Consider the following 12,453-nt stretch of genomic DNA (forward strand, 5'->3'; position numbering starts at 1 on the left):
GATGCCTACAATCACAGCACATCAGGTAAAGGAGGCAGGCCGACAGCCCTCCTGTGCATTTGAAATGTCTTCAGAACAGTACCTCTCTTTTTGGGAGCCTTCTCCTCTCTCCCCAAGCTCTGTATCCAGTCCATGTACAACAGAGTTAATAATTACAAGAAAAAATCACAGACAAGCAAATTCTCCACAATTTAAGACTTGTTTTCAGTCACCAAGAAACTTTACCAATATCCCATCTGAAGGGCAAGGCATAGCTGTTATGGGATAGTGCAGGATGGAAAGCATGAACAACTTCCTCTGCACCCAGTGCTGCATGTCTTCTCCCTCCCTATGTATGCCACTGATGCACCTCAGAAAATATTTATGAGTTCTCATTCAAATACTTCAGCTGATAAATTTAATATCATATTCCCTGGGGTAAGCAAAAAATAAAATATTGCGTTGGCCTTCGCACATGTGGATATTATATTACTTCACAATGAAACCCAGCAAGCTGCACATTACTGTTTTTACCACAATCTCCTTGGTAGGAATGTTTCAAATACATTGCATATGTGTGAATACAATATAACCATACTGAAATACTTTGAACACTGTAATACATCAGACACTTGAGTCAGGGAGGAAAAAAAAAAAAAAAAGCCTTCACCTATCTTGGCTCTTATCTCAAGTCTATGCTGCTCCTTTATGTGTTTGACAATGGTGCTCTTTGGTCTGATGGATGGCGCTACTTACAAGGTATGAAGTGAACTTCCACACAACCGGATCCTTGACCACATGACCCAAACCTGCTAGCTTGTTCGTTAAGTATCTCTGTGAAGGAAAGCAGACGAGAGTGTTTGCCCTGTGTGGTACAGCTCCCACAAAAACGGATTAAAGGTGTCGCAGCTGAACAACTTAGTCCTCGGGTTTAGCAAACACATTTCTACACACCGTAAAAGCCCCAACACCTGACGTGCTGGGGTTTTACAAGGTTGCAATGCTGGAAAGTAGGCATAGCATGCAACTTCATTCAAAGGCATTAAAGAGTCGCATTCCACATTCGCTTCCTTCGCTGCCAGCCCGCCGGGATCACCGCGGCCGGCACCTGCTCCCGCCGGCCCGGGCTCCGGCCGGGGCTCGGCTGCCACCTCCTGCCTCGCCGGGGAAGCGCCGCCGGGTCCCCGGGAGCGCCCGACACCCAGCCCCAGCGCAGGCACCCGGGACAAGCAGAACAGGGTTTGGGGTACCCATCCTCCCAAACAGGACTAGTTCCCCATTCTACACTTTGGGAAATTAGAATTTATAAGCTACAGGCACCCATCCACGCAGACCTCCCAGTCTGAGACTCTTCTAAACTCTATTTTTCAAGAATAAAGCATGCTTGGTAGCTTTCTATGCTTAAGTAAAGAACAAAGCACTAGCAAGCTGGTGCATCCAAGGAATGAAAACACACATTCAATGAACATTTCCAAGTGATTTACCAACCTCCACACAGGTGCTTGGTGGCACAAATATCCATCACCATTTTTAACCATAAAACCACAGTCTTCATTTTGGTTTGTTGGGGCTGATTTTGAGCGGGGGAGGGCGGGGGTAGTGGTTGTTTGGTAGTATTTTTGGTTTTGTTGTTTGGTTTATTTTATACACTGCAGACTTCATCCCAGCAGAACCTTGGACCATTCTTAGGGTCTGCTGGTTTGCCTTCAAATTTCCCGAGACAACTGTAGAAAAAATAGCATATGACTGAATGTTTAAATAAATCATACATGCCAAGAGACTTGAACAGGACAGTACACACAGCCTTTTTCTTTCCCACCTAATACTATCTTGAGCTTTGTAATCTACCTTTAAAATGGCACACCCACATGTCTGCATGGATGCATCTTTGTTCTTCCATTCTTCTGTCCCTTGACAGTTGATCTCCCTATACTTTGCCACTCATTTTATGGATTTTTATTGGCAGGAAATCAAGAGTGAGAGAGGGTCACCTCAAGGCTCATGGCCAGACTGTCTCTGTCTCATTGACTTAGCCTCTTGTAATTGTTGCTCTGCCTCCACCTCCTACTAACCATGTTGACCACTTTGCTGTTTCTCTTCTTAATATAAGAAAAATCACTCAAAATTCATGTCCAAACAGTAGCTTTAGGGGTATTTTCACACAATAACAAGTAAAAGAGGCACATATATTTCCAATAACTTTAATCTGAAAAGGACGTGTATATGGTCTTGAAGGTCAGATAGAATGATGATGCTGTTCACAATGATCAAAAAAGCATCAAGAAATACTGGTTTTAAAAGAAAGTGTAAAAGCTGTGGTGCTGAAAAACAAATGGTGGACAACCATGAGGGAAGAGTCAGAACAAGCTGAGCTTTTTATTTGGAGGGATGGAAGTCAGCCTCTGCAGAAATAGGATTTGAATTTACATGTTTTTTTCAAGTACAGTAGCTTGCTAAGTTTTGTGCTTGTAAAGGTACACGTGCTGACAAACATTCTATTTTGCTGCTCTGAAAACAGCAAAGCTGGAGGGTCATACTTGAATTTTGTCCATTCAAATAAATGGATGAAAAAGAATATATACCATAGCTCTATTGACATACGAACACTTTTATATATATGGATATCTAAGGGTGTTTCATTTTTTTTGTGGAGGCGTTCTACAAAACATGACCTCAATTCCCTTAAACACATAGTCTTAAAACTAGAAACCTTTCGGTTTTTTCCCCCATTTGCCTTCCTAAACCCGTCCTAAGCATCTGTACTATGTTATCCAACACACTGGCTGCTAACAATACAATCAATACAAAAGGTTACTTAGGGGTCATGGATTTTTTTCTGTCCTCAAAATACAAAGCTTATTTTAAGAGGGATCTGATCGCTTTCACTGTAGAAAATGTCTTAGAACCACTCAGGTAAGAAGGAAAAATAAAGCATACTGGAAGTACATTTTTTTTTCTTTTTTTTTAATTTGGAAACAGGCAATTTAATAAACATTTTTCTCCATTTCCACATAAAAAAAATTTTTAAGTTTCACAACTTGATCGTAAATTTTATAGGGCAGGAACCTGGCATGACAGGAACTGACATAAATGCCTTTTTCATCACTTCTGGAAAACAGTATCTATCTGCTTACACATTAGTATACTTTAGAACATTAACATACTGACACTACTGTTCCGCTTCAAAGTGTAAAACTTACCTTAGACCTTAGTCAGACTAAAGCAAAGTTCAACAGATTCCTGACAGTGACTGAGCTATAGGACAAGCTAGGTCGATTTGTACCTAAACATTTTCACCCTTGTAGATATATTTTTATATAACTCTGTTTTGTGCCTATTAATCTTTCAGCAGTATGAAATATTAGGTATCAATAATTTTCTTAAAACAAATTGTGTTTGGATTGTATTTTTTTAAAAATTTTTAAAAGCATACTTGTTACTTTAAGTATCCCCATTTCATGTAATATTGTGTTGCTCAGAGGTCTCAGTGAAAATACTTTAAATACTTTTACTTACAAACTATAACCCCCCTCCATCCCCCCCCCCCATTTTTGGATTGGAGAGGATGGTAAAAGCTCCTTAAGACAAAGTGACTTTCAGATTAGTTTCCATTAGTTCACATAATATGACTTGGACACTTTCAGAATGAAAAGGAGGAAGCATGGTAACAAATGGCTGAAAGTTCAGCTATTTGTATAGTGATTTACTTCTGTAAAAGATTGTATTATAATTTAGACTAGATCAGGTACATGAAGCAATTGATGTGCACTTAGGGATTTTTGTAGTGGACTTTCATACAAAAATAATGCCAGTGCACCAAGAAATTATGCATGCATGTGGAATCATTACATACAACCCATACTAACTGCTCCATCTGCTCAATTTATTAAAGAGAATCTCAAAACAAACATTTGTTTGTTGACCAATGGCTGAAAAAATGTGCATTTACTTAAATGTCTAAAACCATTGAAAACATAATTATTTGTCATTACGTCTGCTTTCCTTAAGGCTTAAAAATACAAACCACATCTGTGCTCACGTAACATCTGCTATCTGGTTCAATGGTCTTGACGCCCAAGATTTTTAGCTTTTTCTATTTTTCTTACATTTGTAGTTTTGTAGATTGCTAATGCATGGCTGTAGCTCCTAGTAATTTTCCTGCCCTCTTTCCCTACATTTAGGAAAATAAGCTAACCTCCTAAACACATTCCTAAAATATTTAGTCTTATTCCAAGAAGAGAACCAACTACAAGGATGTTCTGTTACACAACCAGAATCTGGACTAGAGATAACAGAACTGGGGCAAAGAAGCCCCTGGGCTGCTTACAGTGGGGTAGTACCCTGGGTATTATTACCTAACCGACCAATCTTTTAATTGGACAATATGTGATAGGTATACTAATCAATTAACCTTATAAAAATTGTAGAATTACTGTGCCATGTTCAGTTTTTGCCATATCGTGTACCTGAAAGCTTTCAAGTAAAGGTTTGCTTTTATGTTATCACTCTAATGTTATTAGGGAAGATCTGTTCTACTTTCCAGGCAACAGTCTAACAAAAATTACAAATCTTACTAAGGCTTCACATCCAAAACATATAATCTCCAAGAGATCTTCAAGGCTGAAAAATAGATGTTCAGAATTCCTTCACACCCTTGGATGAGAGACCTTTGCAAAGTCCTCAGGAAATGGAGCAGGTTTCAGGGACAATGCTTGCACCAGTTTCAGGAACACAGACACCTGAGGAACACTGGCTTGTAGCTGGCATAGCCAGGTTTTTCAAAATCAACAAGGAACAAAATCAGACAGGTAGAGGCAATTCTTAACCAGAAATGTTATTAAACAGAAAATATTGGGACCTATGCCTATTTATTTACAGGTTATTTTGTGGCCTATTATTTTTTTTTCTGTATGTGGGATTAGTTCTCACCCTTCATGAAGTACTTAATGCATTAAATAAGACAGGAACATCTCTTCTATTGGCAGAGCAAGCAAAGCAAACAATTCTCTCCAAATAGCTGAAGCCCACAAAAGTGCTTGTGCAGTAGCAGATTTGCTGCTGACAAGCCCTGATGCCCCAACACTTGTGCTACTGCAAACCACACCAGCACACTACAATGGGATCCTGCTGAGCGAGCTGTCCTAAAACAAAATTACCTTCAAGCGAGCTCTCAGGCTCACACATCAGAAGCACACACACCCCTTTTTAAAAAGAAGCAGCAGAGTAGCTGTGCCACTACCCCAGACTCCAAGGGGCTGAAACAGTGAAATATGCACTGTCATGGGAAACAGGGGAGGTCAGGTATAACCAATTCTCCTACAGGAGCTGCAGTCAGGCCCTTGACTCCATCAAACCAGGAACTGTACAAATGTGGTGGTTGGTGCTGCTGTTGTCCAGACACTCGAGCTTTTGTGACCTACAGCAAAACACAAGACAGAAAACCAGTAGTGGTCCAGATGACACACTGGTGGTTCTAAAAGAAAATTACCTTAACTGGTTTCAAAATTTTTTTTATTATTATTATTATCATATAGGATGTTCTCCAATGCTCTCTGAAGTCTGTGCTTGACACATTCACAATGACTTACCATAATTTCTTCAAAGCACTTCATTAGCTTTCTACTTCATGGTGAAACATATTTTAGGCCTGTAAACACCAACCCTTCCACACAAAATCACCCAAACACTATATTTCTGTTAAGAAAAAAAAAAAAAAATCAAAAGCCATAAAACATGCATCACTACTGAGTAAACCATTCTGTGCTATCCCTGTTTCAAAGGGAAAACATGCAAGTGACATTAAATACAATGAACAGAGGAAAAGTCAGGGTCAGTCCTGAAACCCTAACTGAAGTCTTTAATTTCCATTCCCATGTTTAGTGCTAACCACATGCATTCTGGAGGCCAGTAGTGTACCCCTTTGGGCAGGGGGGCTGCAACCTCAAGTAGAATCCCAAACCCTACTCCTTCAAAACCTTATCTGAAATCCTGAAGGATATATCAAAATCAGTCCATCTTCTACAGTTAAGCAAAAAATACCCTTTTTTAAGAAAGCATGAAGATATTGGCTCTTTTTAGTCCACAAAAGAGAGGCCTCAGACAAGCATTTACTAAGTCATGCAGTATGAAGGACTAACAGTCACTTCTTTGCCTCAGCCAATTTAGGAAAATAAACTTTCACTAAATATCAAGATGAATCAAAAGCCTTGGGTGCAATTTGGATCTCAGGAATTTTTTGAAAATAAACCAAAACCTAGGGATATCTTAAGTAAAAAGCAGAAAACAAACTTAAATCAGTTCTCCAGTGCTTACTCTGCATAGGCTCCAAGGTCATTTCTTATGTTTCATTTCCTGGAAAAGCCCTAATTTGACACCTAAGCATTTTGATAAGAAAATTCAGGTTTCAACCTAATTCCTTCTTTCAAAAAACACTTAGGAAGTGTTGATTCTATTCCAATGAAAAAAACTCAGCATGGAAAGATATTATTCCTTAGTATTAATATTCATTGCTATGTAAAATGGTACAGTGACACTAAAAAAAAAAAGGAAAAAAAAAAAACATTCCTGAACGTTTACTGAGGTGTCATTCCACTGCAGCAAAACACTGCCTAACAAACCTGCTTGTAAACTACAGCCCCCCTTACTTTAATCCCTTCACAGGAATTAGGAGGAAATGTAATAACGCAGCTACTGCTAATTCATTTGCCATTCTACTGGTATAAATCGAGCACGAAAAAGATTTTGATGTTATTTTTCTCACACCAAGTTAAAACATGTTAAATTAGTATTTTGTAAACCTAAATAAGTTTGTGTGAGCTGGACTCTTCTCAACTTTGTTGCAGGCTTAACACACATGAATTAAACCATGGAATATATTAGGTTTGGAAAAGATCATGGAGTCCAACTGCAAACCAAACACTGCCAAGCCCACCACTAAACCATGCTCTTAAGTGTCACATTTTCAGGTCTTTTAACTGCCTCCAGGATTGCTGATTCCACCATTTCCCTGGGCAGCTTGATCCAATGCCTGACTGTATTTCCTAATACCCAGTCTGAAACTCATCAGTCCATTTTCTCTTAACCTGTAACCTGCTCCTTCAGAGAGCAGACCACCTCATTCCGACCTCCTTTCAGATGGCTGTAGTGACATAGTCTCCCATAAGCCTCCTCCAGGCTAAATAATGCGCTTCCTAACTGGTTCCAGACTCTTCACAAGATTTGCCAGCCTCCTTTGGACAAACCTTAAGGTCTGTTTTCTGAGAACATGCATTAGTTTAGCAAAAGATACAGACCATACAAATTTAAGCAGGTGACTTTATTGAGTACACCTGAAAATGTTACTACAGAAACCTTTTCAACAACCCAAGTCACTCAACTCTACTACAAGTAACAGACAGGGCCAAAACTACGAGACCCTTCAAGAGCCTAGAAGAGAGCTGTAAGAAAAGTGCACCTGAGCCCAGATGGGGAAGATGCCTGCCTTCACTCTTATGACTAGGGATATCAAGAGGGGTTACAAACCATAATGAAAACTTAAGTCAAGCCTGAAAAACAGATAAACATTCCCATCTCCTCAGCCACAGGTGCTCATCCCCATATACTTACATTCATATCTTACACATCAGCATTATCAGCAATTCCTTATGACTCACTCCACTTAAGAGCTACTCAGCACAAAATTGAAGATATATAAAACAACTTGCAGGAGGGTAACATATCACACCAGACTAAATCCCCTGCTTCCAAAAAAAACAGACGAAAACACAAGCTCTGAACCAAGTTATTAACTACTATAGAAACCAAAACACTGGGCAAGTTAGGAGTTTAACACTGCCTAATCTGAGCAAGTAAGAATTTAACTACTTGGCTACCCTACCGAGAACTACAGAATCAGATCTACAAGTGCATGACGATACTAGTTAGAAGATACTATCGCCCACAATTTGAGGCAGAGAAAGAAGTGAAACACATATTGTGTCCATTAACTTCCCTGGATACATCAGGAAAGCATTTATAGAAATCCTGCAACATCTCAGAAGAATTGGGAAACAGTTAAAGCTGTTCTTCTCATTTGTCTCAGTAGAAGGACCCAAACTTTTATCACAGAGGCACTAATACTTTAGATAAGTTACTCAGAATCCTAGAAATATAGACCAAAGCACTACCAAGCAAGGATAGTATTTAACTGTCTGCATTATTGCAACTTGAATCTGTGCCATGTTCTAGCTGGTAACTTCTGGGGTAGGAACAGAAAGCAGAACTACCCTAAAAGAGGAATGGTGGCAGGGATCCCCACAATCTTTTTAGCAATCTGGCACAGTTAAAATACTAATAAATTACACCAACACTTGAAAAGTTTTTTGCATCTTCTGATGTTATCCTTTACAACTCAAAAGATCTGTTCCAGACACCAAACCATTAATCACACATACACTAGACTGGTTCAAAATTTATTTGTCATTCATTTCTTGCACTTGAAGTACTCTTCGATGACATCTTTGGCCTGAGATTCCTTGCCATAGTCCTGTAACACAATAAAACCCATTGTTAACATAAAGACAGACCCATCCTAAATTTTACAAACTGTTTTTCACAAGGACAAATGGATTCTGACACTTTTTCACAAGAAATTATCAAAATTCCACAAAAGTAAGCTCAAGCAATTTGCCAGTTTTTCCCCTCTTCTTTAATAAGACTGTTCTAATAAAGTACTGTTCTATTCCATTCAAATGTACCACCCATTGGCAGGAACGCAAACAAAATTTTTTCTGCTTAAAGAAACTCAAGTAAAGCATGTGAAAAAGTAGAGTAACTATGAAAATGCATGCAGAAGGCACTAGTCTTCATAATGAAGATGTAGCCATCTCTTGGGACCTCAGAGACCACAAAGTCTTCAAGGCTCGTACTGTGGCTTTACTTTGCCAGTGTTAGTGTGAAATAAGCTCCGCAAAACATTTTCAAGTTGAGCGGACACACTGAACTGGCTCTTCTGTCTAAAGCAAAGCTTCCTATCTTCTAGGTAGGCCTTTCCTTTTAATGATTACTGGCAGATAGGCATAGATACTTTGAGGACACAACCATTAACTCACAAAATGTACATGAATAAATAAAAATGACAGGGACTATGAAACAGGAAAGCAGCTTCTATTCACTATCAACAATATAAAACTATAAAAAAAAATTAGGAGCTGTATTTAACAGTTCCTTATCTAAAGCAACCTTTGGTTTACTACTTATTTTCAGAAGTCAAGAAATAAGATATAATTAGCAATCTTACTTTGACAACCACACAACTGCAGCCCACCACTTTGCGAGGTTTTCCTTCTCTGTCGATCTTGCAGAGACCCACCCATTCGCCCAGCTTCTTGTTGTCATCAACCTGTGCAGAGCACCACATCACATTAGAACTTGCCACTTCTGGCACAGCTGGCTCAGCCCAGAAGCTGCTGTACTGTCAGAAGCATTGGGTAACGGATGGCTGCTTTCCTCACAGGCATCAGCAGAGGGAGCCAAAGTATCATCATCGTACAGCTTGAGCCTCCCTGAAGTCACAGGAATGTTTCTCCCACCTTCCACTCCCAGCAATAATTTTAGTTCTTAAACAGAACACCAGAATTTACTTTAACTGTGCAAAGTAACCAATCCACATCCCTTGCCATTTACACCCACAGCTTTTGTACTGTGAAAAATGGCAATCATGCAGAACCAGAACAATCTGCTGCTAAGGGAAGTTCTCTCCAGGTAAGGCATACACAGAATTACAGTAGTGCTCTAAAGCTTCAGCTCTCTACGTGCTGAAACAAGGAGCATAACTGCTCCAAACTTTTGTCTCAAGTTGACACTTACCTTTATTAAGTTGATCTGATGTTCTGCACAGAGTGCTTCAACTAATTTTACATATGTGGGTTCATCACAGTTTGAGGCCAGAACACAGAGGTGGGCTTGGCGTCTAAAAAAAAAGAGAACTAACAGATGTTACTTGAGGCACCAATTAAAATTTCTTGATAATCAAAACCAAAAATAATTGCCTTCAACACATGCATTTCTAGAGAACCACTTCCTAAGTTTTAACTTTTGGTTACAAGACACCATAAGCTTTTGAAATTCTAAGTATACTTTTGATGTGATTTATCATTTTTAATGTTTTACATATATACATTACAGGCTATTTATACATTGTTAGCTTTATCCTCAGATTCTATTTTTGTTTTGAAAGCTTCTAAAAATCCCACTAAATAAATTCTCAGCCATAGGAAAAAGGTCTGATGACTGGATAAACACCAGGTCTCCTACAGAACTGTCATCGTTACAAAGCAACCAAGTTACAAGTCACTTTTTCTTATTTACCACAGATTACAGTAATTGAACATTAGAATTTTAATTACTAAAAGCTGAATTTCCATGTCAAGGTGTTTTAAGTTCTTCAGAACAATCTTTTCTACTTACGTTCAGAGAAGCTGTAATGACAGGGCCTCAATTCTAATTAGGATCTTTGTATACTGTGGTACAATGTTAAGATACCAAAGGGATACCTGACAACAGAGAGAGCTGAGTAGGTCTTCTATGCTTAACCTAATGAAATGTGACCTCTGCAAACAAAGTCAGTTTTCCCTAAAAAGACCTTCTTCATCAGGAGTGTCACCAGAATGCCAGAAACATTTCCAAGCAAGAACCATTGCACACACGTGTACAAACCTCACACACATCATCTGAACACACAGCTTATAAAGCAGTAGCTGCACTCAGAAGAGCTCACACAAACCAGCTGTCAGTCACCTACGTTGTTTCTCTGCCCTTGTTTAGTGCCTTGTCCCAGAGGTTTCTGCATACAGGTTTGTCAGACAGCAGTTATCACTCACAGGACGAGTGAAGGGGTATCCGACTAACTGAGAAGTCATCACCCAAACACTGCAGCTTTACATTTAAGCAGATTTTCCTTGCAAGGCGTGTATGGATTTGCATATAAACATACATTGTATGTATATATATATATATATATAAAGTATATATATACAGATATACTTTGCCTAGAAAAGACCATAACTCATTACCTAATGACAGGCATTTAAGTTCAATGCTGTTTTGACATTGCACCGTGACAATTTACGTACTGTTGCAATATACAAAAAGACAGCAGAAGAAGTATAAGAAATCTATGAATTTAAGGCTTTTTCATAAAAAGGAAATTAACTCTTCCAGGAAAAGTCTGAAACACATATTGACCCGATTAAAATCTTATAAAGTTCCGAGAATACTTTATTACGTCTTAAAACGTAAGGTTCTTGAGAGCCAGATGTTTATAGTCACTACAGCAGGCCCCATTCAATTTTCTTCACAAAACCCACACACCCACATGAACACTCAGTGGCACTGGGGCCACAAAATTACAGAACCTAATACACCAGATGCTGCTGATCTTCAATCAACGAGTTTAGCTTCTGTATTTTAAGATTCCACTTTAAGGCCCCAAACCAGAAGTTACAAAAGACAAAAATTACTGGCAGATCATCTTGTGTAAGTTTTAAACTGAACACCTGAACAAAATGGCCACTGCAGGTGTTCAACACACCTCATCACAAGGTCTCACCCAGTTTTACTATTCACAGCAGAGAAACTGGTGACACCACACTTACTTGTCCAAGGCTTTGGCTGCTTCACGGATACCGCGAGCAAGGCCATCGTGGATAAGTGCGGTCTTCAGCACTTCTTGCAGAGCGGTGTTAACATCCATTACACCTCCAGCAGTAATGCTAAAGAGAAAACACAAAATGTTCTGATCGTGCTAACAACTTTAAACTAAAAGCAAAAGCTTCCCGTTCACCTGCAAGCATCCGGCCGTTAAAAAGTACAGAAAAAAATCAAGTTAAAGCACTATACCGAAGAAAGAACAGATGAACAGATGAACAGAAAGAACTTGAAAGAAGCTAAGGCATTAAATCCTCCTGGCGAGCCACCGGGCCATGCTGCCTCCGTGCTCCTTTAGGGAGAAGGACGCCATGCGCACAGCAGCCCTGCCAGGCGGACCCCGCGCCCATCTCCCGGCCCGCAGGAAGCACGCAGCTGCACCGCGCCGGGGCCTGCACACACGGCACAGCCAGAGCTCCCGAGCCTGACGCGCAACGGAGCCACCCGGCCCCTCCGCCCGCCGCCCCCGACGGCCCCGGCCCTGCTCACCCTTCCTCGGCCATGGCGCTCTCGGTGGGTGCGGTCCCCGCCTGGGTTCCTACTGCAAATACAGACACAGGCCGCCCCGGTGAGCGGCGCCGGCCGCCCCGGGGCCCCCGCCCGGCCCGCTCCCGCCGCGATGCCCCGAGGGCCGGGGGGATCCCGCCCGGCCGGGCCCCGGCGCCATCGCGGACACTCACCCGGCACCGCCGCGCGCCGCTGCACAGAGAGGGGGCGTGACCGCCGCCGCGCGCTCTTATAGCGCCACAGGACCCCGGCCTGTACGCGCGCGCGCGCGCCGGGGCTGCC

General features: G+C 40.8%; 1 protein-coding gene, 1 long non-coding RNA gene and 3 other non-coding genes across 5 annotated transcripts; all 5 read right to left on the reverse strand.

Annotated features, from left to right (window-relative positions):
- Window positions 1–4,453: 4,453 nt before the first annotated feature.
- On the reverse strand, window positions 4,454–6,194 carry LOC128804628 (uncharacterized). Its single transcript, XR_008436127.1, has 2 exons — window positions 5,568–6,194; window positions 4,454–5,395 (listed from the first exon to the last, which is right to left on the reverse strand). It is a non-coding gene; the product is annotated as an uncharacterized LOC128804628 (long non-coding RNA).
- A 2,219-nt stretch (window positions 6,195–8,413) lies between these two features.
- RPS12 (ribosomal protein S12) lies at window positions 8,414–12,410 on the reverse strand. Its single transcript, XM_053972569.1, has 6 exons — window positions 12,345–12,410; window positions 12,154–12,205; window positions 11,613–11,729; window positions 9,826–9,928; window positions 9,257–9,358; window positions 8,414–8,503 (listed from the first exon to the last, which is right to left on the reverse strand). Exons 2-6 carry the CDS (start codon window positions 12,165–12,167, stop codon window positions 8,441–8,443), a joined length of 399 nt encoding a protein of 132 aa, XP_053828544.1. The 5' UTR covers window positions 12,168–12,205; window positions 12,345–12,410; the 3' UTR covers window positions 8,414–8,440.
- LOC128805857 (small nucleolar RNA SNORA33) lies at window positions 8,832–8,966 on the reverse strand. The gene has a single exon (XR_008436606.1). It is a non-coding gene; the product is annotated as a small nucleolar RNA SNORA33 (small nucleolar RNA).
- LOC128805858 (small nucleolar RNA SNORD100) lies at window positions 9,425–9,511 on the reverse strand. Its single transcript, XR_008436607.1, has one exon. It is a non-coding gene; the product is annotated as a small nucleolar RNA SNORD100 (small nucleolar RNA).
- LOC128805859 (small nucleolar RNA SNORD101) lies at window positions 10,812–10,886 on the reverse strand. The gene has a single exon (XR_008436608.1). It is a non-coding gene; the product is annotated as a small nucleolar RNA SNORD101 (small nucleolar RNA).
- Window positions 12,411–12,453: the final 43 nt, after the last annotated feature.

Source organism: Vidua macroura, chromosome 3 (genome assembly GCF_024509145.1).
Source record: "Vidua macroura isolate BioBank_ID:100142 chromosome 3, ASM2450914v1, whole genome shotgun sequence".
Taxonomy (NCBI): domain Eukaryota; kingdom Metazoa; phylum Chordata; class Aves; order Passeriformes; family Viduidae; genus Vidua; species Vidua macroura.

Bases quoted from the DNA above. Each gene is read 5' to 3' on its own strand.
- RPS12 (XM_053972569.1), bottom strand. The intron at 9,929-11,612 runs GTAAGTGTGGTG...CTTTTTTTTTAG, and splicing joins GCAGCCAAAGCCTTGGACAA to ACGCCAAGCCCACCTCTGTG. The intron at 8,504-9,256 runs GTAAGATTGCTA...ATTGTGTTACAG, and splicing joins GCAGTTGTGTGGTTGTCAAA to GACTATGGCAAGGAATCTCA.